Raw genomic sequence first — 24,029 nt, 5'->3', positions numbered from 1 at the left:
CTCCAATATCTATCATCTTAAGATGGATGGGCTCATTTATTAAAAGTAAGGAAAAATATGTTTGGTGCCAGTTTTGGTGTTTCTTTTAGTTTTAAAAATGAAGAAGAGAGAAGTAGGGAAATGAGATATATTTTGCCATTTTATCTTAATTTTGAATAGAAAAAAGTCATTATTATTTTTTTTTTGTTATCAAATTAGATCGAATATAAATCACAATCAAACTCTCAATCATACACGAAAATAGAATTTTATGTAAAAAAAATTAATTAAAAAAATTACAGATAAAAATAATAAAGTATTACTATAATAATATTGATATAATGGTAACATTGACTCTTGTCAAATAAATGATATTTGTGTGTGTTTTACAGATTGGTAATAAATGGTAAATGCATTTGGTTAAAATCTAGAAAGAAAGAAAGTCAAACCTGAAAGTCAAAGCCGAAAGTCCACACTTGACACTTGTTTTTCAAATTGGTAACAAACTATAAACCAATGCTGCATTTAATATTTATTGTTCCATTTTTTTATTTGGATTTTTTAAATCACATGCAAATAGAAAAAAGAAAATTTGTCACTTAGAGTTAGGGGCAAATTTTCTCTTTAAGCCTTTCTATAGGTCTAAATTTTCTATATTGGATGTGGTCCCCTTTTCTAATTATGTGAGTTTTTTTTATAATTTATTATTAAATGAATGAACTTTGAATAATAAAAATAATCAATGAGTTATAAGAGGAGTGAATTTTTTAATAATTCATTCTTAAAAATAATAAATTTTATATGTATTACAAAGTTCGATGCAGATATGCAGGAGTGGAGAAGGGACTGGGGTCTACGCTCCCTTCTAATTTTATCCAGGTCGTTTAAATCTTATATTGTCTGATGTAAATAACATAATAATCTACTTATTTTATATTATTTATTCTAAATTAACACTAGTAATGGATTAGCGTTAAATTTATAAATTTTATATAATTAAAATAGTAATAAATTATTTATCCCAACGAGAAATGAATGTTTTCAAAATTTTGTTGGGGACGGACTAAAATTAACGACCATTTATGTTTACTTGGAAAATTTTATAGCATTTGATTTTTTTAAAATTGTGAATTGAAATAGAATCCTAACAATACAATATTACTAAGAAAAGCATGGGAACATATTCAACTGCCACTACAGCTATAAGAACGCAATTACATTAATAAATTGACATTTATTCCCGTAAGAGGGAAGCAGGGGGAGAGTTTGCTTCCAAAGACCAAGTCCTCTTTAATGCCTCTTCTTTTTACCATTTTCATCGAAACACGCCCTTAGCTGCCTCGGTCCTCCCTTCTCTCTCTCTCTCTCTCTCTCCCCCTGCCTTGTCCTCCTTCCTCCCCCCAACTCCGGTGCGTTGAATCCGTGGATGATAAACCCTCAAAATCAAAACCCATTGAGATAGCTTCAGATTCATCCAAACCCACAAAGCAATATCTCCCCGTTTGCTCCTTGATTGTCATGTATAGATCTGGAGCTGTGATGGCCTGGAATGTGTTCAAGTTCTGTACGGCCCTGCGTGGCCTGGGCTCAATCATGATCTTGCTGGTCCTCGGAGTTGTCGGCGTCACGTATTACGCCGTCGTTATCTCCAATTACGGCCCGGCTTTGGTCGGGGGTGGTGTCGGTTTTCTCACTGCAGTTGCCGTCTTGATCTTGTTCCATATTCTCGTAAGATTCTCAAATTTCTACTTTCTTTCGTTCCTGGATTTGGCTTTTTCTGGGTTTTGAATTTGGGGAGTTCTGCTCAGTTTTAAATAATTTAAGTAAGATTCTTGGCAATTTGAGAAAATTAGGTGGTCAGAAATGTCTTGTTTGATTGTAATTGGAAACCAGCCTTCTCAAGTGCTGTAAAAAGAAAGGAAAAAAGAAACTCTTATTTTTCCTGAGTTCCTGGTGGGCATTATTAAATTGTATATCAGATTTAGTTCTTAACTTCGTATAGCAAGGGAATTGGAAGATAAGGTAATTTCAGCTTCTTCTTATGTTTTCAACTATGATGGAATTTTCTGATGGATTTTGTAGTCTTAAGCATTTCCATTGATGTGGAGATAATTAGATATTAATTGTACATTGGATCCATTGGCTATTTTTATTTAGGATTCACTATGTATTGCTTCAGTAAATAAAGATCCGGAGTAGTACTGGTGATCTTTGTCAATTTTAGTAGTAGTTTGACTGTATGAATGTTACTAAAATTGCAATTTTCCTTCTTATCTCAATTTTTTTGTTAAATAATTGAGATTCGGACAAGATTGGAGTTCTGCAGTTTTGCCCGTTATTTCATTAAATGAGAACGGAAGCTTATATAATAAACATTAGTAGCTAAAAAGCATTTGACCGTATGAATTCTGTAGTTAGTGATGCTATTGTGGAGTTACTTCACTGTTGTCTTTACGGATCCGGGTAGTGTGCCACCCAATTGGAGACCTGCCTTGGATGAAGAGAGAGGTGATACTGATCCTTTGACTGCGCCAGAATTCAATAGCATGCCGGGGGACCCATCAAACCCAAGGATCCGATATTGTCGGAAATGCAACCAACTGAAACCACCTCGTTGCCATCACTGTTCTGTGTGTGAGTTCATAAATTCAAATCTTTAAAACACTGACTTCTAATCGTTTCAGAGAGAATGAATTGGATTATTTATTATTTCAGGTGGGAGATGTGTGCTGAAAATGGATCATCATTGTGTATGGGTTGTCAATTGTGTTGGAGCATTGAACTATAAGTATTTCCTTCTTTTCCTGGTATGCCTACTTTGAAGCACTGGTTTTTTATTGTTGATTTCTCATATGTTAGGAGCTAATTGCATTATTAAAAAGTTAGCTGTTTTCTATGAGCAAGTTTTAGATTTTTATAATATGTTGTGCAATCAACAGTTAACATGCTTCTTGGAAAATCTTATTCCCAATTCTTGGTATTCTGAAACAAGCACTCTTGTTACCCCGCTTTCTGATGACTAACATTTATTTTGACTATCTAAAGGTTATTATAATTTTTTTCCAATGAATGTATCAAGTAGCATGGAAATGCTTTTGTGTAGTTCAAATTTTCTAGCTTTGCTGTTGGAATGAATGGATTTTGTGTGTTGTTTCCTGTTTTCTTTTCTCTTCCCCTTGCCCCCTCTTCTAGGTGGTCCTTTCCATATGAGATAGTTGTTCAGTAATCCCCTTTAAATGGGTGTGGAGGTTCAAAATATAGGATCACATGGTTAGCTAACTCTCAAAAGGCTAGCTCTGATGGGTTTTGCATAAGAAGCGGGTGGTGCTGTACTTTCCCTGTGTGCTATTACAAGGCATTTTGAGAAACCTCTGATTGCTGCCTCAAGACATATTTTTATTTTCTTTAGATATTGGTCCTTGCTTATTGGGGGTGTTGGAGGAGATGACTGGATTCTGGAGGGCTTAACCTTTGGCATTGCTTGTGGAAAGAAATACTTGAATATGCAAGAAGAAAAATATTATCTTTCACTAGGTTATATGGTTAACAGTATCATTTGAGAAAGAACTAATAGTCATTATCAAAATACATAATCTTTGAAAAGATATGGAAACAAATCGAGCTGGTCATGCATACAACAACAGTAACATATCCAGCCTTTATCCCACTATGTGGGGTTGACTACATGAATTCTAGACTTTTATGTATTTCTGTCTTTTGTCATATCTTCATTTAGGTCTATACACTTCATATCAAACTTTAATGTTTCTTCTAAAGTCTTCTTGAATCTGCCTCTACATCTTTATTTGACTAATTGTTCAATTTCATCAACTCTCCTCACCGGAGCGTCTCTTGGTCTCCTTCTCACATGACCAAACCATCTTAGTCTAGTCTTTCTCATATTCTCCTCGATTGGCACTACTTCTACCTTATTACGAATAACTTCATTTCTAATTTTATCTTTTCTTGTATGGCCGCACATCTATCTTAACTTAACATCCTCATCTCCGCTACGCTCGTCCTTTGCTTATGCTGGTATTTGACTGCCCAACATTCTGAGCCATATAACAAGGCTGGTTTTATAGCTGTCCTATAGAATTTTCTTTCAGTTTTAATGGTATTTTACCATCACATAACACCTCCGATGCATTTCTCCATTTTAGCCAACCTGCCTTAATTCTACGTGTGACATTCTCATGAATTTCTCCATCTTTTTGAATCATTGATCCCAAATATCGAAAATGGTCTTTTCTTTGTAAGATTTGGTCTTCCAATTTTATTATAACATCCTCTACTCTTGTATTCTTACTAAATTTACATTCCATATATTCTGTTTTCTTTCTACTTAATTTAAATCCCTTAGATTCTAACTTGTTTCTCCACAACTCAAGTAATTTAAATCCCTTAGATTCATGCATGAGGGGAAAAAATATGTTTTGTCAAGGTTATTTTGCATGTGTTTCAATTTGGTTTGTCGTGCAAACTATCAGAGCAGGGGCATGCTCATTGATTTCATTCCTTTCTGAAGGGAACAGAGGTTAGCATGGTTGTCTTGTCTTTGAAGTTGGTAATCCCTGACATGTGGATGAATTGGGTATGGTTTGTCTTTTATTCTTCTGTAGAACATATTGGTAATCTATTCTAACAATAGCTGTTAGATTTGATGACATCGTTAGTAACCTTCAAGGGTACAGGATTTCAAAACCCTGGCAAAACCTGAGGTTTTTGAACTACCCCTCAATGGCAAGTTCTCTCAAGTTGTCAACTCTTGTAATTTCCAGATCTTCAAAGAACAAACACTCAAAGTTGGTATCATGCACATGCTCTTGACACTTGTCATGCATTAGATATCTCAAAATACGTGTAGGAATTCTACTCAATGTATATATGACATGGTAGACATCCCACATGGCTTGTCCTTTGGTGATGACTTGTACGATGTGCCAAAATATGTGTACAACAGTTTATTAGTTATTGAGCTCTGTTCAACAAAGTTACATCTTTGATGATTCCTTTATCCATGATTGAGCTGCGAGTCCAATCATCATTAGATGAGTTTGGCCTATTGTAGAACTTGATAACTTCAAATTGGTGAGGGTCAATGTAATATCCCAAGAGTCCAGAGAATGGTAGTATATATTGAGGATAAGTAAGGAAGGAAACTGAAGCAAGCAGTAAATTCTTGCTTGATTAATAGACTAGAAACAAGAAAGGGATTAAATACAATAGTTATTCTTATCTATTCTCCTATAAAGTAAGAAATGGGATAAGATATGCTATCTCCTAAATTTTAGGATACCTTATCTCCTAAATTATAGAAGCTAATCAAACTTTAAAATACAAGTTTACATCTAATCTACAAGACTTTAAAGTCTTATCATTATCCCATCTTTTGAGTCTCTTCAAATTTTGAATTTCTCTTCTTCGTTCAACACTCCCCCCCAAGCTGAGGAGTAGATGCTAGTCATCCCTAGCTTGCCAATTAGAAATTCAAATTCGGGTCTTGCCATGGCCTTTGTGAATATATTCGCAATTTGATCATTGGTAGGAATATAAGACAACATTATTTCCCCTTCTTCAATTTCTCGTTTTATAAAGCTTCTGTCTATCCTAACATGTTTCATGCGATCATGTTGGATAGGATTCATTACTATGCTTATTGCTGACCTACTATCACTGTATACCCTTGTAGGTTGAACCAAGGGTATCTTCAGATCTCCCAATAGCTTTTCTAACCAAATAACTTCACATATTCCTTGAGCTATAGCTCGAAATTCTGCCTCAGCACTGCTATGAGTCACCACTAATTGCTTTTCACTTCTCCATGTCACAACATTTCCCCATACCTTGGTACAATACCCAGTTGTTGACCCGCTGTCCTCAATTGAGCCTGTCCAATTTGCATCCACAAATCCTTCAATTTCCCTTTTCTTGGTTTTCTGAAACATCATTCCTTTTCCAGGGGTTCCTTTAAGATATCTTAGTACATGAAAGACGACATCCATGTGTCTTTGTGTGGGTGAATGCATGTATTGACTTATTTTACTTACTGTATAGGCTATGTCAGGCCTAGTAAGAGACAAATAAATCAATCTTCCTACCAAACGTTGATACCTTTCCTTGTCTACGGGGATATCATCATCTTCTTCTCTTGATTTCTAGCCTTTGTTTAGTGGAGTTCCAGTAGGTCTACAAGCCATCATCCCGGTGTCCTTTAGCAAATCAATGGTGTACTTCCTTTGTGAGATAAATAACCCTTCTCGGCTTCTAGCAACCTTCATGCCTAAGAAGTACTTCATAGGCCCGAGATCCTTGACTTCAAATTTGGCCTTCAACTGCCCCTTTAAGGTTTCAATCTCTTGTATGTCATCTCCTGTTATATTAATATCATCAACATAAACAATTAAAATAGATATATTTCCATTTTCTGTGGTTTTCACAAACAAAGTATGATCGATATGTCTTTGTTGATACCCAAACTGAATTAAGGTCATGCTGAATTTTTTGAACCAAGCCCTAGGTAATTGCTTCAAACCATATAATGACTTCCTCAATTTGCAAACATTTCCTATACCAGCCTCATCTTCAAAATCTGGTGGGATTTTCATATATATTTCCTTATCCAAGTCCCCATTTAGAAATGCATTTTTAATATCAAATTGAAATAGTGGCCAATCTAAATTTACAGCAATAGAAATGATTACCTAGATAGAATTTAATTTTGCCACAGGAGCAAAGGTCTCCTCATTGTCTATCTCATAGGTTTGAGTAAAACCTTGGGCTACCAACCGAGCTTTATATCTTTCAACACTGCCATTAGATTTGTGCTTCATAGTAAATACCCATTTGCATCCAACTATTTTCTTGTCTAAGGGTTTTTTCACTATATTCCATGTACCATTCTCAACTAGTGCCTTCATTTCCTCCATAACTGCTACTTTCTGTTTAGGATCTTGCATAGCTCCCTGGATGTCTTTTGGAACTACTATACTGTCAACTTTAGCAATAAAACCTCTGAATTCAGGAGATAACTTAACATAAGTCAAATGATTTTTGATAGGATATTTTGCACAAGACCTTACCCCCTTTCGTAGGGCTATTGGCATTGCCCAATCTAACCCATCCTTAGGTATAGCATCACTGTCAGTGCCATGTTCTATGCTGTTTCTTGACATATCTCCTTCAAAGCTGCAGTCATGCTCTGATGGACCAGCTTTTGGTAGAGATGATTGGCACTGCTGCAGCCCTATTTGGTTCCTTGGTAGTCGGGAATAGACAAACTGAGGCTGGGAACCAACGGTCTGAGGCTGGGATGAATAGGACTGATCAGAACAATGGTTAGAAGCTGCTGGTTTTGAATCAGGGGCTGTTTCAGGAACTTTTGGGGTTGTTTCAAGAGCTGCTGGGCTGGTTTCAGGAGTTGCTGGGCTTGTTTCAGGAGCTACTGGGGCTGCTGTTGTTATAGGGATTGATTCCACTGTCAGTGTATTGTCATAAGTTGGAGTTTCTCCCCCTTGAGAATACACTGGCAGTGAAAAAGGAAGGGCAGAGATAGGATCAGCAGGTATATCCATGGAGGAGGTGGACTGATAGAAGGGAAGATCTTCATAGAATGTAACATCGGTGGAGATGTAATACTTGCGGTTCATAGGGCAGTAATAACACTTGTAGCCCTTTTGGGTAGGGGAATAACCAATGAATAGACATTTTAGGGCCTTGGGATCAAGCTTAGTGTGAGAAATACTGTTGTTGTGAACATATACAACACAACCAAACACTTTAGGCTCAAGAGATTGTAAGAATGGGGCATGAGGATACATAGCACAAAGGGCTTCAAGGGGTGTTTGGAAGTTCAATGTCTTGGAGAGAAGACGATTTATGAGATAGGTGGCCGTGAGAATTGCCTCCTCCCAATAAGAATTAGGGACATGAGTGGTGAACAACATGGCTCTAGCAACTTCTGAGAGATGCCTATTTTTTCTTTCGGCCACACCATTTTGTTGTGGTGTGTAGGGACAAGAACTTTGGTGCACAATCCCATTGTCAAGTAGGTAATTGGTTATGCCATGTGAAAAATATTCCCTCCCATTATCAGTTCTAAGAATATGAATAGAAGTTTGAAACATATTCAAGACAAACTTATGGAATTGTTTGAAAATACTGCTAGCTTCGGATTTCTCTTTCATAAGATATACCCAACAAGCCTTAGAGTGGTCATCTATGAAGGTAATAAACCACCTAGAGCCTGAAATATTTGGGAGTTTAGAAGGGCCCCAAATGTCACTATGAACCAAATGAAATGGTGATGAGGGTTTATAGGGTTGGATGGAATGATGAGCTCGAGACTATTTTGCAAGAGTACATTGTTCACATGAAAGAGTGTGATCTTTATTGATGAAGAATTAAGGGTACAAAAATTTAAGATAAGGGAAACTAGGATGTCCTAAACGTTTATGCCATAACATAGCTTTGACATTTGAATTAACATTTAGAACAACTTTATTCGAATGGAATGGATTTGAGGGACTTCCTTTCAACCAATAGAGACCATCCTTAGCTTCAGCACTGCCAATCATCATCCCTGAGGCTTGGTCCTGAAATAAACAGAAGGATGGGAAGAAAATCACTTTGCAATTCATGTCATTTGTAATTCTATTCACTGATAACAGATTGTAGCTTAATCCTGGCACATATAGGACTGCATTAAGTTTTAGGTTAGAAATACAAACTTTGCCAAATCCCAAGGCAGGAGAAATAGTACCATCAGCCATAGAGATCTCAATCAGTGTTGGACATGGCCTATATTCAGTCATACAGTCCATAGAATTAGACATATGGTCAGATGCCCCAGTGTCTATTATCCATATATCCTTTGGAAGCCGTTTTGACACCAAAGAGTAGTGAGGATTACCTTGCAGAGCAACTGATGCTGTAGATTGATTATTAGAAGGGCTAGCCAAGCTATTACCCTGATTTAACAGTCGGTACAGGGTTTGGATTTGTTCATCTGCTAGATTCAAATATGTTCTTTGTCATTTTTCCACTGGTTTTGGTCCATTCTCACTGGGTGTAGCAGCTACATAAGCTGATCTGGTACCTTCTCTCTTATTCTTTGGCTTCCAATTGGTAGGTTTGCCATGGATCTTCCAACAAGTCTCTCGTGTATGATATGGTTTCTTGCAATAATCACACCATTGCTTCTCCCTCCCTGCATCTTTTTGGACAAACTCCCCTTGCTTAACAGTAACAAGAGCAGAGTGTTGATGAGCTAGGCCATCAGCCGATTGAAGCATCACCTTGCGTCAGCTTTCTTCTCGTCTAACTTCTGCAAAAACTTCTCTTAAAGTAGGCAGAGGCTTAGTACCTAAAATCCTGCCACGCACTTCATCTAAATCACTATTAAGTCCATGGAGAAAATAAAAAATCCGATCTTTTTCAACCATCTTATTGTACTTAATACTATTAGCAGTATTCTCCCAAGCAATAGTATTAAGTACAATAAGATGGTTGAAAAAGATCGGATTTACCTTGGACCGACCTGATTGCCCGGTTTGGGCCGGGCCCATAGGTTATAGGGGAGAAGGTGACGGTCTCTGCCAAAGGCTTATGTATCGGGGCTTCCTTCGATTCCTATGTCTAAAAAAAAAAAAAAAAAAAAAAAAAAGTCTTTATCATTATCCCATCTTTTGAGTCTCTTCAAATTTTGAATTTCTCTTCTTCGTTCAACAGAAACACCACCAGTTGGATACCTTTTGGGCTGAATGTAGGCAAAGAACTCCTGGGTTAAGCGTGCTTGAGTTGGGGAAGCTCAAGAATGAGTGACCTCCTGGAAAGTTCCCATAGGCCCATCAGGGTAAGTTGTTCTAGTCCTTCCTATCGCTCCATACGGGATGTTACAGGTGGTATTAGAATCGACCCTTGGAGAAGGTGGTTCGATGAGGGCGGGGAGTGGTGTCGGGGTGCGAGGGCCTGAACAAGGAGCGGCTCCTGGTAGGCTTTTAGGATGACAGCCTCTAAATGGGAGAAGATTTGAGACCAGTTATAAGGTCGTATGATGAGGGCGCCATGCGCTCAAGGGGGGAGAATGTAATACCCCAATAGCCTAGAGAATGGTAGTATATATCAAGGATAAGTAAGGAAGTAAACAATACCAGCTGAATACCTTTTGGGCTGAATGTTGGTAAAGAACTCTCGGGTTAAGCGTGTTTGAGATGGGGAAACTCAAGGATGGGTGACCCTCTGAGAAGTTCGCGTAGGCTCATCAAGGTAAGTTGTTCCGATCCTTTCTATCGCTCGATGCAGGATGTTACAGTCAAGATGGTGTGTGCACTGAATAGTTGGTTGAAGTTGGGTCCATCTAACAGTTGGAATATATATATATATATATATGGGGAATTATTAATGACTGGCGTTCTTAAATTTATTGTTAAAAATTATGATATTTTTGACTTGAAATCCATCGACATGTTTAATTGTTCTTTATCTTCCATAGCTGCACCCCATTTTTCTAAGCTCATGACATTGACCTTGGCCAAGTATTTGCACATAATATTACTTGCTTGTCCTTTCAGGTTTTCTCTTAAAACTTCAACCTTACCGGCTTTGTCTCTCATATAATACCTATTTGGCACCGTAAAATAGAATCAGCAAATGAAAATGGAAAAATAAGAAGGAAAATATCTTTGTTATGTTTTGTCCCCCATGGAGCCAGCTTCCCCCACCCACTCGCATGTTTGTTATTCATTCTGTTAACATTTCTAGTCAATTCCTCTATCTTAATATTTTATTTAGTATTCATTGACCTTAGGCAGAACTACCTTATTAATAAACTAGAACAATGTGTGTGTGCTTTCTTGCATGTACATGCGTGATTTAGCATCTGACTTCATCAGAAAATGAAAAGGAATAGGAGGAGCTGGAAACATGTTAAGGTTCTGTGCTTGATCAAAATTATAACGTCTGGTGGTGTGACGCCAAAGGATATGCTCCAATGCTATTGGGTTTATCTACTTGGTTCTTTTCATCCCATCAGGAGCTTGGAGATTGGTGGACTGAAACATGGATATTGAGACTTAATCCTTGCCTATCATTTCTATCTATGGCTATATCTTCTATAAGGTGTTGTTTGATCTAATGAGTTTATACTGGTTGTCAGCTGACCAATGCAACCCTCCTTTATTTGAGCTTGAGAACATGGTGTCAAATTCAGTATATTGATGTCTTTAGATAACAAGGCACATACTATATTATCGTGTATAATTTATGTGGGTAGGCATCTATTTTTCTAGATTGAAGTTGATTTACGTTAAGGTTTGGCAAAACTGGTTTTGTGTATCTTCCCACAATAACATATCAAGTCATTATCCCACTACGTGAGGTGGGCTACATGAATTCTAGCTCATATGCCATTTCTATCTATGGCCTTTTTTGTATCTGCCAAACAGAAGAAAAAAAAGGATTAGTTTTATGGTTCATGTTAAAAAATCTAAATTTCTAAGCTTACCTGGACAAGTTCTTGAAATTCATCAAGATTTTGTGTTATGAGAGGGGAATGTTATTGTTCGTCTGAATCTACCCATCCCTAATTGAATGAGCCATATTCTGGCATTTTTTCTGTTGCAACTTGGAACACCATCACAAGATTCATATGCCTAGAACTTTGAATTCTGTCATTCTACGAACAAATATGTTCTTGATGGTGTCAATTTAATGGTCTTGTACTTTTTCTGTTGGTTCCTAATATTCTGGTTATGCTTGACTTAATTTTCATGTATTTTCTCTGTTTGTTACTGGTACATGTGGGAAGGTTCCTGCTCGTATGCCATTCCTAATCTTACTGGATTAAGGGTTAGTATTAAAATACATGTAGGAAGGTTCCTGCTGTGTTTGCTGGGACTGTTATTGTCTCATCAACATCGTTTTCATATGCGAGCCCAAAGAGGTTAGGGAATAAATACTGAAATTGCTGATGCTTGCACCAAGAATTAAGCCATAATTTCACTCTTAACTCCACTACCAATCTCAAAAGAAACAAATTTTAAAAAATCATACACCTACCTTATTACGAATAACCTCATAAAATTAGAAATGAGGTTATTCGTAATAAGGTAGGAGTAGTGCTGTCGACGTTCAATTTCAGCCGACCGTGATTTGTTTGGGCCGCGGTGAGTGAATCCAAAATGCCAAGAAGAAGAAAACAAAGATCCCAGATATGAGCGAACACAAGCAATTTTCACATGGTTCGACTAGAATGATACTTACTCCATGACCGTACTCTGATTATTCTTCCAGAGTGGCGGTATCTCTGACCCCTATTTATAATGAGGGGCCTTTACAATTTGGATAAGATATAAAAATATAAAGATGATATAATGGGAGATAAACAGTCCTTATCATCTGCACAAAACCTGGAGTGGGATCCTCATTACGAGGAGTATGGTCCGTTTCAGATAAAGTAAATGGGCCCTGCTTCAGGTTGTTCAACAGCTTTGTCATTTATGCGAGCTAGAGGATTTAGGCTAGTGATCTGGACGGTCCAGTGAACTAGGGGTTTTACTGGGAGCTCGTTAGTCGATCGCTGAGAGCTCGCTAGAAGCTTCGCCGGAAGCTCGCAAGGAGCTCGTTTTATGTGCTTCGGATTTCGGGGGTGTATGAGCTTTCTTTGATGAGGTCGTCTGGACCTTCTGGGCTCCAGGCGATTGGACCGGCCCACCGGATTGAGTCTAGCCCATAAGGGGTGGTGCGGGAAATGCATATAACACAAGCCCCCTAGCTCGCAGTGCGATTTTCGGACTGGGAGTTGACGTGTGTCAGCTGTTAACTCACCTTTCAGACTTCTGCCCAATTGCTTCAAATCTCGTTGTTTCACGTAGCACGTCTTGTCTGCGGTGCATTTAGTGCTCACGTTTCCCTATTACTGCTCATGATTATGCCGGTGGGACCCATAAGTTATTGCGCGGCCGATAGATGCGAAGCATGCCATAAGCCGCTCTGATCCGATGGCTAGAATCGATCGGTCTGAAGGTATAAATAGTGGAGGATGTTACCCTTTTTCCCCCCTTTTCACGCTATTTTGAAATCTTTTCTCGCTTTTGCCTTCTTTTCTCGAGACTTCTATCGCTACCAGGCTCTCTCGTTCGTGTCGTTCAGGCGCCGACCATCTCTGTCCGAGGCTTGCTTCAAGCTCTCATACCGTCGGTAGGCTCAATGATAGGTAAGTCCACCGTGACCTTCTCTTTCTTTCGTAAGGTTGCCCATCGTCGGTTAGCCGTCAATGGTCCTTTTGGTCTTTTCTGATTCCACCGGTGTCACTTCCATTTTCTAGGGGAGCGACTTGAATCGGTTGGTTAGGCATCTACCGAGCCTTCGGGCACAATGACCTTAGGATTAGTCTTCCATGGAATACCGGGCTCGTAGTTGCAGCCCCTTCGCCTTAGGCGGCACCTTATTGCAAAGTGCGTGGCCTAAAAAATAGAGAATATTTTTAGGGCTTTTCTAGTTCTTTGAGGTCTGGTTCGCGACCTGCGATTTGACTGTTCTTTCTTTCTCTTTGTAGATGTCCGACCATATTTGAGAAAATTCGGGTCAAAAGCGCTGCAACCATATCATAGGAGAAAATGATACCTCGAACTCCGAAGATTGCCTTGTGATGGAGGGTCAAAACTTTGAGGGGATGAGCTCGCGATCTAAGGAGGTCGTCGACGTGACTTCTTCTGAAGCCGACTTGGAGGTCTAAGATCAGGTCCCTGACGGAAGTACGGGACGCGAGGTTTTTAAAAGATTTCCATCCAAAGCCAAACCTCACGAGGTGGCAACTTGTGCTCAGGAATTTCGTCTCCCTAGGAACTGCCGAGTATATATCCTTGCTCCGAGCTCTTATGTAGCCTATCCACCATCTGATTTCATAGCCATTAGCCCCCAACATCTCGAGTCTGGGTTTAGGTTCCCTATAGCTCTATACCTTCTTGACCTTTTGAATGAGGTCAAGCTAGCACCCTTTCAATTGACACCAAATTCGTACGCCCAACTCACTTCTTTGGTTATCGTATTTCTCAAAAATAAACTTCCTCTTCCATCACCAAAACTAGTAAAATTTCTTTTTTTCTTCAAAAACGCCAAGGACGGGCTGTATTATTTGGCAGCTCGTCCTTTTCCATATTAGGCCGTCCTTCCACAGGGTAAAGTGAAGGGGAAATCCAATGTGGGCGATTACAAGTCCAGTTGGTTTTTTGTGTCTTGCCCTTCATTTTCCTCACTCAGAAATTTCAGCTTCGCACTGACCCCAGGCAAGAGCATATCAGCTCGCGCGGGCTCTTTTACCTTTTATGTACATAACTTGACTTCCTCATCATGTGAAGTAGATTTTGGGAGCAAGAGGCCAATTTTATCAGCCGACGAGATCGACGTCCTTAACAAGCTTGTCGCTGTGGGGTCGGGTTAAGAGATTCTTGAGCTTGCAGACGAGCTTCTTAGAGAAAACGAACTTGTGCCCCCTCTTAACGCTGAGATTATCAAGAGAAATCACATCGGGGTCTTGGGCACAAAGGTCCTCCCGTTTACCTTCCAGGTCGCTGAGTCAAGCAACAAAAGAGGGGAAGACGATCAAGGTGAAGATATGGTGGACCTCGACCTCCTCGAGCCGAAGAGTTCTAGGGCGAGATTGGGTGCTACTTCGTCTGCAACCCCGAGCTCAAGCTCACGGGGAGGGAGGTCGGATCAGTCACAACTGCGGTCGCGTCCTTAGCAACAACAACAACCACTTTAGCAGTCAAAACATCACCATCAGCAGCAAGAGCAACGGCAACGAGCCCTATCGCAGCAATCACAACAACAAAAGCACCCCCAACAGCAACTAGGGCAGCAAGCTCCTGCCTCCCATGATCATGGTTTGAGCGGAGCTCGCGAGAAGGAGGTAGTGAGGGAGGCTCAGAACGCCCCTGCCGCGGGCTCGAAGGGAAGGCCCGATCAGCCGCAACAGAGGGAGGATAGTAGGAGCAAACGGGCTAAGGTCCCTGAACAGGAGCCAGTCTTGGAGGCCCTGCTGGGAGGGATCTATGTTGGCCCTCTCCTGGACTCCATGCCCACTCTTTTCCCAGCTAAGTAGATGTTGCCGGAACTCATCATGTTGACTACCAACAAACACTCTTAATTTCACCAACCTCTTCGCCACTGAAGTTAGAATCATGAAAAGGACATATAGTAGATTGGGATACTTGTGAGTATGCTCTTAATGAGTGTGACTGTTCCACCTTTCAAGTTTCAACAAGTAATGTCTTCCCCAAGAGTCAAGTCTCTTTTCACATCATCCTGTCACTCTGTCCCAAGCTATTATAGACTTAAAAGAGGAGCTTAGAGGAAGGCCTAGATATGTAGAATGTAAGGAACTTTGCAGCCCAGAGTCTGAGCTAAGGAAATGCTATTATGACTGCCCTTAGAGTAATAGTTTTGCTCTTATCCAATTTGGTTATTGAACCAGACACAACCTCAAAACACAAAAGGACACTCTTAAGAAACCTCAAGCCCCTTTCCCTAGGCTCCCTAGCAAGAGATGGGTGTCATTGCTGTGAGTGAGTGTTTCTCTCTTTAATCTAATTTTGTAGTTTGGTCTCCTCAGTTCAGGCATAATTTCTAAGGATTGAGAAATTGAATCAACTATGGATGACTTTGACTTACTCTAGGATAGGATGGAGGGAAGACAATGTGGAATGGCATCCATTGACAGGAGGAGCCTTTCTTTTTGGATCTATGAGACTTTCTGACAAAGGCAAAGAGAATTTCCCTTGGGTGCCATTTTATGTGCAGATTCTCTCTTCTCATGCCATTCTTACTTTGTTTAATCTAAGGAAGTGGGGGCATTTTGTGATTGGTTGGTTCTACGTGCTTGTGCAAGTGGGGTGGGAAATTGGTTGATCATTTATTCTTGTATTGTCCAGCGGGTCATGATGGAGGCTCAATTTCTCCTTTTTTTGATGTATCATGTGTGGTGTCAGTTTTCGTACTTGAGCTTTTGTGTTGATGGAGACAGCTTGCTCGAACTGAAGACAGAGTAACATTTAGAAGATTACTCCTTTTTGTGTTTTGAGATATATTTGGGGAGAGAGGATATGAGTGCTTTTGAGAGTGTTGAGAACCTATTTTTTTGTCTAAAGGGAACCATTCTCATTTCCCACTTTTTGTGAGTTGTGGCTTATCCTCCCCCATAGAGCTCTTTTGTCTTTTTTTAGATGATTTCTGCAAGTAGTTTGTTTACATGTTTTTGAAACAGGGTTGCCCCTTAAAGTGTCTTTTCTGCAATATATTTTGTTACTTATCAAAAAAAAAAAAAGAAGAAGAAGTAATATTCAATTCTCAAATAGTTGATTTCATTTCTTGTTGGTGCAGTTCTACACATTTCTTGAGACCACTCTTGTGACATTATCTCTGCTGCCGCATTTTATAGCATTCTTTAGTGATGAAGAGATACCTGGGACACCAGGCATGCTGGCAACCACTTTTCTTGCCTTTGGTAAGGTTTAACGGGGGGGCTATTTGTCAACATTCTTTTTGCCCCTCTTTTTCTAGCACTCTTTTTCTTATATTTAACCATTGCTGATCTATCCACAGTGTTAAACCTGGCTTTTGCATTAAGTGTAATGGGGTTTCTGATTATGCACATTTCGTTGGTGGCTGCTAATACCACAACCATCGAGGTATTGCTTTCTTTCTTACAACCATGTGTTAATGTCATATGCAAAAGAAAAGGAAAAAAAAAAAAAAACTAGTCTATATCTTTTGAAAGACAAAAATTTATTAAAAAGAGAAGCTCCTTGGGGGGGGAAACCCGTACAAAGAATAAAGCCAGCAACTTATGGGGATAAATCATCCAGAAAACTCGAAAAAGAACCAAAACAAGACAAATTGCCAGAACCCACCTAAGAAGGGAGACGGGAATATTTTCCTTAAAGCTAGAAAATGAACTCATGGAATTCTCAAAACCTCTTTTATTTCTCTCAACAAAGATTCCACATGATACGAAAAGAATAACATGTCAAATCTTTACTAAGTTTCTATTGAGGCAAGCCCAATCCCAAGCATGTAAAAAATCCAAAACTAAAGCTGGCAATACTCAATGGATCCTAGGAAGAGATTGGACTCTCCACACTTTGCAAGTCTGTTGAACAATGAAGACACAAAAATACTAATTCATAGTCCTACTAGCTAGAGTGTTTATTTCATTTAGGTCAAGGAGTTTTCTCCATTACTTTTTTGGCAGAAATATTCTGCTTTTCCTTTTCTTCTCGGCCATGCCCATCCCATCTAGGAGGAGGTGCTCACACTGAAACTTAAATTGAAGTTCTTTCAACAGAAAAATATCTGGTCAATGTTCCCTCCTTCCCAGGGGTAAAAAGAAGAAAAAAATGTGATGACGACAATTATCTGCACATGTTTAAAGAAAGAACAGTCAGCAGGCTTTATAGCTAATTGATTATTTCTTTTGGCTCAGGCATATGAAAAGAAGACAACTCCAAAGTGGCGTTATGACCTTGGTCGAAAGAGGAACTTTGAACAGGTTGGTTCACTTTTTTGATTGCATTTTCAGTGCCTTTGATACTTTCCATGAAACCAGTTGGTTAACATGCTAATTAAAATGAGTGCAAGTTGTGAATATAGCAAGGTAAAAATAGAACAAAAAAAATTGCTTGTGTCATATATAAAGTTTTTCATCCGTATGTGAAGAAGGATTTGAAGAACTGCTGTATAATTGACACATTAGACCTTTATATACATCTTATTAGAAAAATGTCAAGATGATGTATCTCCTAAAGGTGTATCAGAAAGCCTCAAGGTAGTAACTACTAGTACTTCCAAACTATATATCTGGCCTCCTAAAGGATTCCCACTTCTTTTTCAATCTCTTGAAATTCTTCCAGCACCTGTTTATTCAATGGTACCAATCAATTTTTGGCTTCTTCTTGGACCTATGAATCATAGAGATAATTACAGGTTAGACACATATCACCATGCTAAACACAACAACAATTAGCCTTAATCCCACTTGGCGGGGTCAACTGTATATTTCTAGCTCTCCAGTTCTGTATTTAAAAGATTTGATGGTTTTTCCACCGCTCGTCAACTACCTAACGCAACTCTCCTCCTTATGGACTTGGTATTGACTACATAAAGAGTAAGCCATCTATTGCTAGAAGTGTTGAGAGGATTACTCAATTTATTAGCAAAGTTACAGCATTATACTGAAATAGCAACAAAATAAATTCTGATTAGAACAAAATATATAGACAGTGAAGAAAGGGGGCGACAACATAATATAGCATATCTATGTGTATAAAAATCTAAGGTGTAACCTATGATAACTTATAAAACAACAAGTTTTAATCTTAATAGGTGGGGTCAGTTACATGAGTTCTAGTTTTTCAACCATCTCTAGCTATGGTCACATTTTCTGAGGCTATTAGAATCCATGCCATGTCTGCAGAATTTTTAAGAAGTTCCCCCCCCCCTCTTCCTTTTTTTTCCTCTACCTCTTTTGTACAATCTTTTGTACAAACTTTTTCATTCCATCCACATGTTGCATATTGTCAAGCCCTCAGATTATGGGCTGGACAATTGAGGGAATTCCAATTGAATTCCAAGAAAGAATGAATGTAGGAAGACAGATAGAATGAGGGTGGGAGAAGGATAGAGAGGGAATGAAAGAGAGAACGAGAGAGAGAGAGAAATGAGAGAAAGACTTTTGTATTATTCTCCAAAGATGATTTCCTCTAACTGCCGTAGGATACTTATAGATCCTCCAGCAACCCTAACAAGAAGTATACAAGGTAACAATCCAGCTAACTAATCATAACAGAAAAACACTAAGCTGTTGCATAGTTAACTAACTCCCTAACCACCCTGCAAACTAACAACTTAACGGCTACTACCGGCTCCTTTATGGATTTACCCCTAGGGTCGTGACACATGTGTGCTTCTGTTGGTCTTCTTATCGCATGTTCAAACCATCTTAATCATGTTTCACGCATCTTATTTGCAATAGGTCTTACTTCATCCTTAAAGGACATCCCTTGTACACAAGATTCTCTACTTTGCAAGGCTTAGGGGAGGGTTATATTTGTACATAACCTCCCCCCACCCCCATTTTGTAAATTGGTAAATTGGTTGTATTCCCAACTTGAACCCGTGACTTTCTAGTCACAAAAGAGCAACCTTACTATTACTACCAATGCTCACCTTGATATGTTATTCTAACCTCATTATGTATAATTTTGTTTGTAATTTTATCTTTAGTAAATTACAATAGTCATTCTTGCGGTTTGCCATAATTATCAAGACACCGTTGAAGTTTTGGAAATAGCAATGAGTGCCTCTGTCGTTAAAAACTGGTGCAAATTGACCATTATACCCCTAGTCCTCTCCTTTCCTCCCTTCTCCTCTCAGTCTCTCTCCTCTTCCCTCTCTCCTTCTCTCTCTAAATTGTATATATAAATTTTATCTAATAAAATATATTGAAATGTAAATTTTAAACTAAATATGTATATTTCTAAAAATATATTACAATGATAGAGAATATATTTTTTAAATTACAAAAAATATAAATATATCAAATTTATTTACTAAAAATATATTTAGAAAATCTAATTTTAAGCTAAAGATTTATTTTTCTAAAGATATATCTAAAAAATATTTCTCTCTTCCTCTCATTCTCTCTTCTCTCCTTTCTCTCTCTAAACTATATATAAAAAATTTATTTGATAAAAAAATAATTTTAAACTAAAAATACATTTTTTAATTAAAATATTATATATTATTTATATGAAAATTAGAAAAAAAGAAAAAACTGTGGCACCATCTCTGGAGCTCATGTGATGAACCCAGGCAGATTCATCAACCCAATGATTTGTTGGATAATCTGAACTGGGTTCAGATGAACCTAAAAAGGGGGAGAGACGAAATTGAGTCCTTTGATTCTAAGGTTTCATGATCTGGCAGGAGATAGGAATTACTGAATTGCTACCTCCTTTGATATGTAAAGTGTTTATCAAGATCCATTGTTTTCATTATTTCTGTAGACTGAAATTTATATTAATAAGCTTCAGTTCAGGCCATGTTCTTGTGACGCTGTGTTTGCTTTGTTGAAAGTGATGAGCATGCAATGCAAAAAGAAACAACAAAATAGCAAAAACACAAGAAGGATGCAGTGCTGATGTAGTAGAGGCAAGATAACGATCTGAAACAACTTTGTAACAACTTGAAAATCAGGAGGGAAAACCCAATCAAGCTCAAGGGATCCTTTATCTTAACGCAAAAAGAAAGGATGCTTTAAATCAAAGTAGATCTGACCCAAAATACCTGAAATAACACCTTTCAAACCTAGAATAGCAAAGTAGCAACAGCTTCTTGCTAGCCTCTCACACCTATGGCAGCGGACAGATTTGTAGGTTGCTGTAGGGTCAAATCCTCAAAACCCAAGTTTTCTAGTCTTCGAAACCCTAGTTGGTTTGGACCTGAGGTCCTCTATTTATATCAGCTCTCAGCATCTAAGAGAAGCAACTCCTGTTTCTTCAAGCTTCCAAGAGAAGCCAACTCCTATTTTGTAAGTATGGGTGTAAGTGAGCAAAGCCGGGCTCTGTTTGAGCTCAGCTTTAAAACACTTCACTCTGACCAAAGTACAATAGTTTATTTGGCGCTTTGCCTGTTATTTTTTATTGATCTTATACATATATTCTGTTTCAACTTAATCAACTTAAAACCTTTAGATTTGAAGATCTTTCTCCATAATTTGATCTTAGGCTTCACACATTTTTTTTTTTTCTAATTTACCAAGAAATATTGTTTGCAAGTAATATACTTCAAGGCATCTTTTTATAGGATTTGTATTTTGAGTCCATCCTTCATAATTAGAAAAGTCCTAGTATTTTCTCTCAAGTCCTAATGCATGTTCTTGTTTGAGAATGCGCGTCCTTAATAACTTGTAAATAAACAATTTGAGCTCCTTTCTTTTCTAAAACCCTCCACAGTACTTTTCTTGGGACTCTATCATAGATTTTTTTCAAGTTTATGAATACCATATGCAAATCCTTTTGTTTATATTTGGACCTTTCTGTTAGATGCCTTGATGATTAGATAATTTCCATTTTTGATTTACCAAGCATAAAACCAAATTGTTTCAGAGACCTCAATAAGATTTGATGATTTTTACACTAACTATTGGCTATCTAACGCAACCCTTTTCCCTTTATCTAGGTTTGGGGCCAACATACTAAAGAGACCTATGATACTAAACTCCTCACCCCAACCACCTAAAAAAAGTCATCTTCTAACAAACACCTTTATTTTAGAAGACAATCTCCCCTCTCAATTTATCAATTATTCTGAGTTAGGGACTCGTAACGTTAATTTCTCTGAGAAATTTGAGGGTTGTGCTCAATGGATCATGGATGTGGATTTGAGATCAAATTTGACACATTTCACTCTTACTATTTCTAATTATTCTTCTACAGAAAGAGTGCAGGTACTTCATACTTGAGATACTAATTTGTTTTCCAAAACTTAAAGATGCTGACCTATCAGTCTGCACATGTCAGGCATGCATTTTACTTATCTGATGAGTTAGGATATGTGATCAAAATCAAAGCACTTTTCCATTATGGGTGTTGGGAAGTGTGCTTCACTAGTGTTTCACTAAGTTGAGGGGGCTTTCAGCCTCAGTTTTTCCCAGCCTTTAGTGTGTTATTGACATTTGTTTTAGCTCAGTCAAATAAGAACCATGGTTTTCCTCTGCTATCATTCATATTCATTCAAAGTTCTCACTCAAACTCAGACACAACACTACTAGTAAACTGATTGGAGTACTTAAGTTACCAAACTTAACAGAGCTACTTAAGTTAAGTTTATCACATTCAGCATTGCTTCTTAATTGCCCCCCCCCCCCCCCCCCCCCCCCCCCAGAGAAGGGGGGCCAAAGTACAGATGAAGGATTCAAGTGCTGTCCTCTGGAACAACAATATACTACAGCTTGGAGTTAAAGCATGTGATGACTGTCCAGTGGAGCGAGTGTTGATAGCAGTTTTGGTGTGCCCCCTAGTGAATAAAATCTTCCTCCTTTTGAAGCATGAAAAAGGAGTTTTCAGCAGTGGAATAATCATTGATTTATTTCTTACTACGATAATTTTATTTGTGAAAATTTCAATCTGAAGTCTCATTTCATAATGGAACATCCTCCCACAAGCCTTGCCTAGAGGCCACATCTTTATAGAAGTTCATTGAAGTATCTGTGCTTCATTGCCTTGGACTGTGTTAGAAGTCAATAGTGTATTTATAGAAAGTAAAATGACTCTTGGTATATCTAGTCTAAATATCATTTCAGCGGTTCTTGCTAAGTCATGGACTCATTACATATTTGTCCTTGAAGATGTTGTCTTGAATTCTGACATTTTAGAAAGGTACCATGCAATATGGATACTGAAACTTGGCAGACTTATCACACTTTTTGAATATAGTGAGATCTTGAATTGTATGTCCACTGTTTAAACAAATTAGATGTACATTATAAGTTTAAATGTAAGCCGGAAACTGATTATAGAATAAAAATTGTGGAGCAGCTCTTTTTTCATGAGCAATTCATATAGTCTGAGTGTGACAGGAGGTGAAAGTGCTTATTGTTGATTACCCGATATGCCAGAATTATGAAAAATCAAGTTAATGTCCTCACTGGCCATTCTGCGTCCTTAGTATACCTGGAAGGTGTTTATACACCGTCTTTGAATTTGTTGAATCTTTTCCTCTTTCCACTTTCACTTGATTTGAACTAAAGATTTTATTGTCATGAACTAGGTGTTTGGGACGGACAAACGATATTGGTTCATCCCAGCTTATTCAGAAGAAGATATACGACGAATGCCTGCACTTCAGGGTCTTGAATATCCATCAAAACCCGACTTGGATGCTCAAGAGTTCTAAGCATGGGATCCAAGGCCTCTGTTTCTTTCTTTTTATCCGTATCTGCAGAGTCCCCGTAACTTGTTCTTACCCATTTAATTAGTTGAACAGTGTAACCAAACTGGGCTCCAACCAACTCGCAGAACAACAGGTCCATTAGACAGAAAGATCACCATGCGCAACAGAGCAGCTCTGGTGTAAAAGTATGCGGATCACCGAGAAGTGGGGGCTCGATGTCTGACAGCGTTTATGTTTCGAGTATTTATTCTGGGAAATCTTGAAGCTGTAAGATATTGAATGCTGGTCCGTGATCTACTGATGTTCTTGTAGGTTCTGTATCGATCCCATCATCAGAAATAGAGTTTTATGGAACTGTGTTGTGTTTTTTTTCCATGAAAACAAGTCTCTATACACATTGAAATACTTGTCAACATTGAACCGTGTACAAATTTATAACCACCCTTTCCGTGTTTGGAAGCTCAAGGAGATGCGTGCCCCCCAGAATCCTATTTTTCTCTAAGATACAAGGAATTTATAGAGTTGGTCTCTTGTTGGTGGTGCCTACACTTTTTTCAACTGGTTTCTGGTGACATACGTACTTACAGGGCTACTCATTATATATTCAGAGATCTGTCTGTATGAATCCATTTCTCACAAGTCGCAATTGCCGCTTGAGAAACAGATTATTTTTCTGGGCTCAGTAACATACATAATTGGTTCTTCAATTTTATGCATCCATTTTAATTTTTATTTTGTCTTTTGATAATCGTTAAATTCTTAATCTTGCTAAAATTTAGTCTTTTTTTTTTTTTTTTTTTGGAGAGTTTTGCCTCTTATGTTGTAATATATAAAACAAGGAAACAACAGTTGTTGATTACTGTTGCATAACGTTTTGAAAATGACCATACTATTGGCACATATATACAAAAATATTTTTCGTGTCTCGTCGTCTTATATCGTCTTAGAGATGAGAAATATTTTAATCATGTATTTTACATTGTCTCATCGTTTTATTTCACCACTTTATATGAGGGATATTTTAAATATTTTAATTACATTGTGTAATTCAAGATATAAATTATGATGTATTAATAATATATTTTTTAAAAAAAAATTAT

General features: G+C 38.1%; 1 protein-coding gene across 1 annotated transcript; it reads left to right on the top strand.

The window, feature by feature from the left end:
• The first annotated feature begins 1,296 nt into the window (after positions 1 to 1,296).
• On the top strand, positions 1,297 to 23,394 carry LOC127802304 (probable protein S-acyltransferase 14). Its single transcript, XM_052338026.1, has 7 exons — positions 1,297 to 1,707; positions 2,394 to 2,613; positions 2,695 to 2,786; positions 16,360 to 16,483; positions 16,582 to 16,667; positions 17,462 to 17,527; positions 22,807 to 23,394. The coding sequence occupies exons 1-7, from the start codon at positions 1,498 to 1,500 to the stop codon at positions 22,930 to 22,932; spliced, it is 924 nt and encodes a 307-aa protein (XP_052193986.1). The 5' UTR covers positions 1,297 to 1,497; the 3' UTR covers positions 22,933 to 23,394.
• The last annotated feature ends 635 nt before the right edge of the window (positions 23,395 to 24,029 follow it).

This window comes from Diospyros lotus, chromosome 5 (genome assembly GCF_014633365.1).
Source record: "Diospyros lotus cultivar Yz01 chromosome 5, ASM1463336v1, whole genome shotgun sequence".
NCBI lineage: Eukaryota > Viridiplantae > Streptophyta > Magnoliopsida > Ericales > Ebenaceae > Diospyros > Diospyros lotus.
Note: the sequence above shows the minus strand (reverse complement) of the source record. Positions and strands in the feature narration are given on the sequence as shown.

What these genes read in the sequence shown, in the direction of transcription:
- LOC127802304 (XM_052338026.1), top strand. Translation starts at nt 1,498, where the DNA reads ATGTATAGATCTGGAGCTGTGATGGCCTGGAATGTGTTCAAGTTCTGT. An exon ending in TTGCCATCACTGTTCTGTGT is followed by an intron (nt 2,614 to 2,694) that starts GTGAGTTCATAA and finishes TTATTATTTCAG; the next exon opens with GTGGGAGATGTGTGCTGAAA. An exon ending in AACCACTTTTCTTGCCTTTG is followed by an intron (nt 16,484 to 16,581) that starts GTAAGGTTTAAC and finishes ATCTATCCACAG; the next exon opens with TGTTAAACCTGGCTTTTGCA.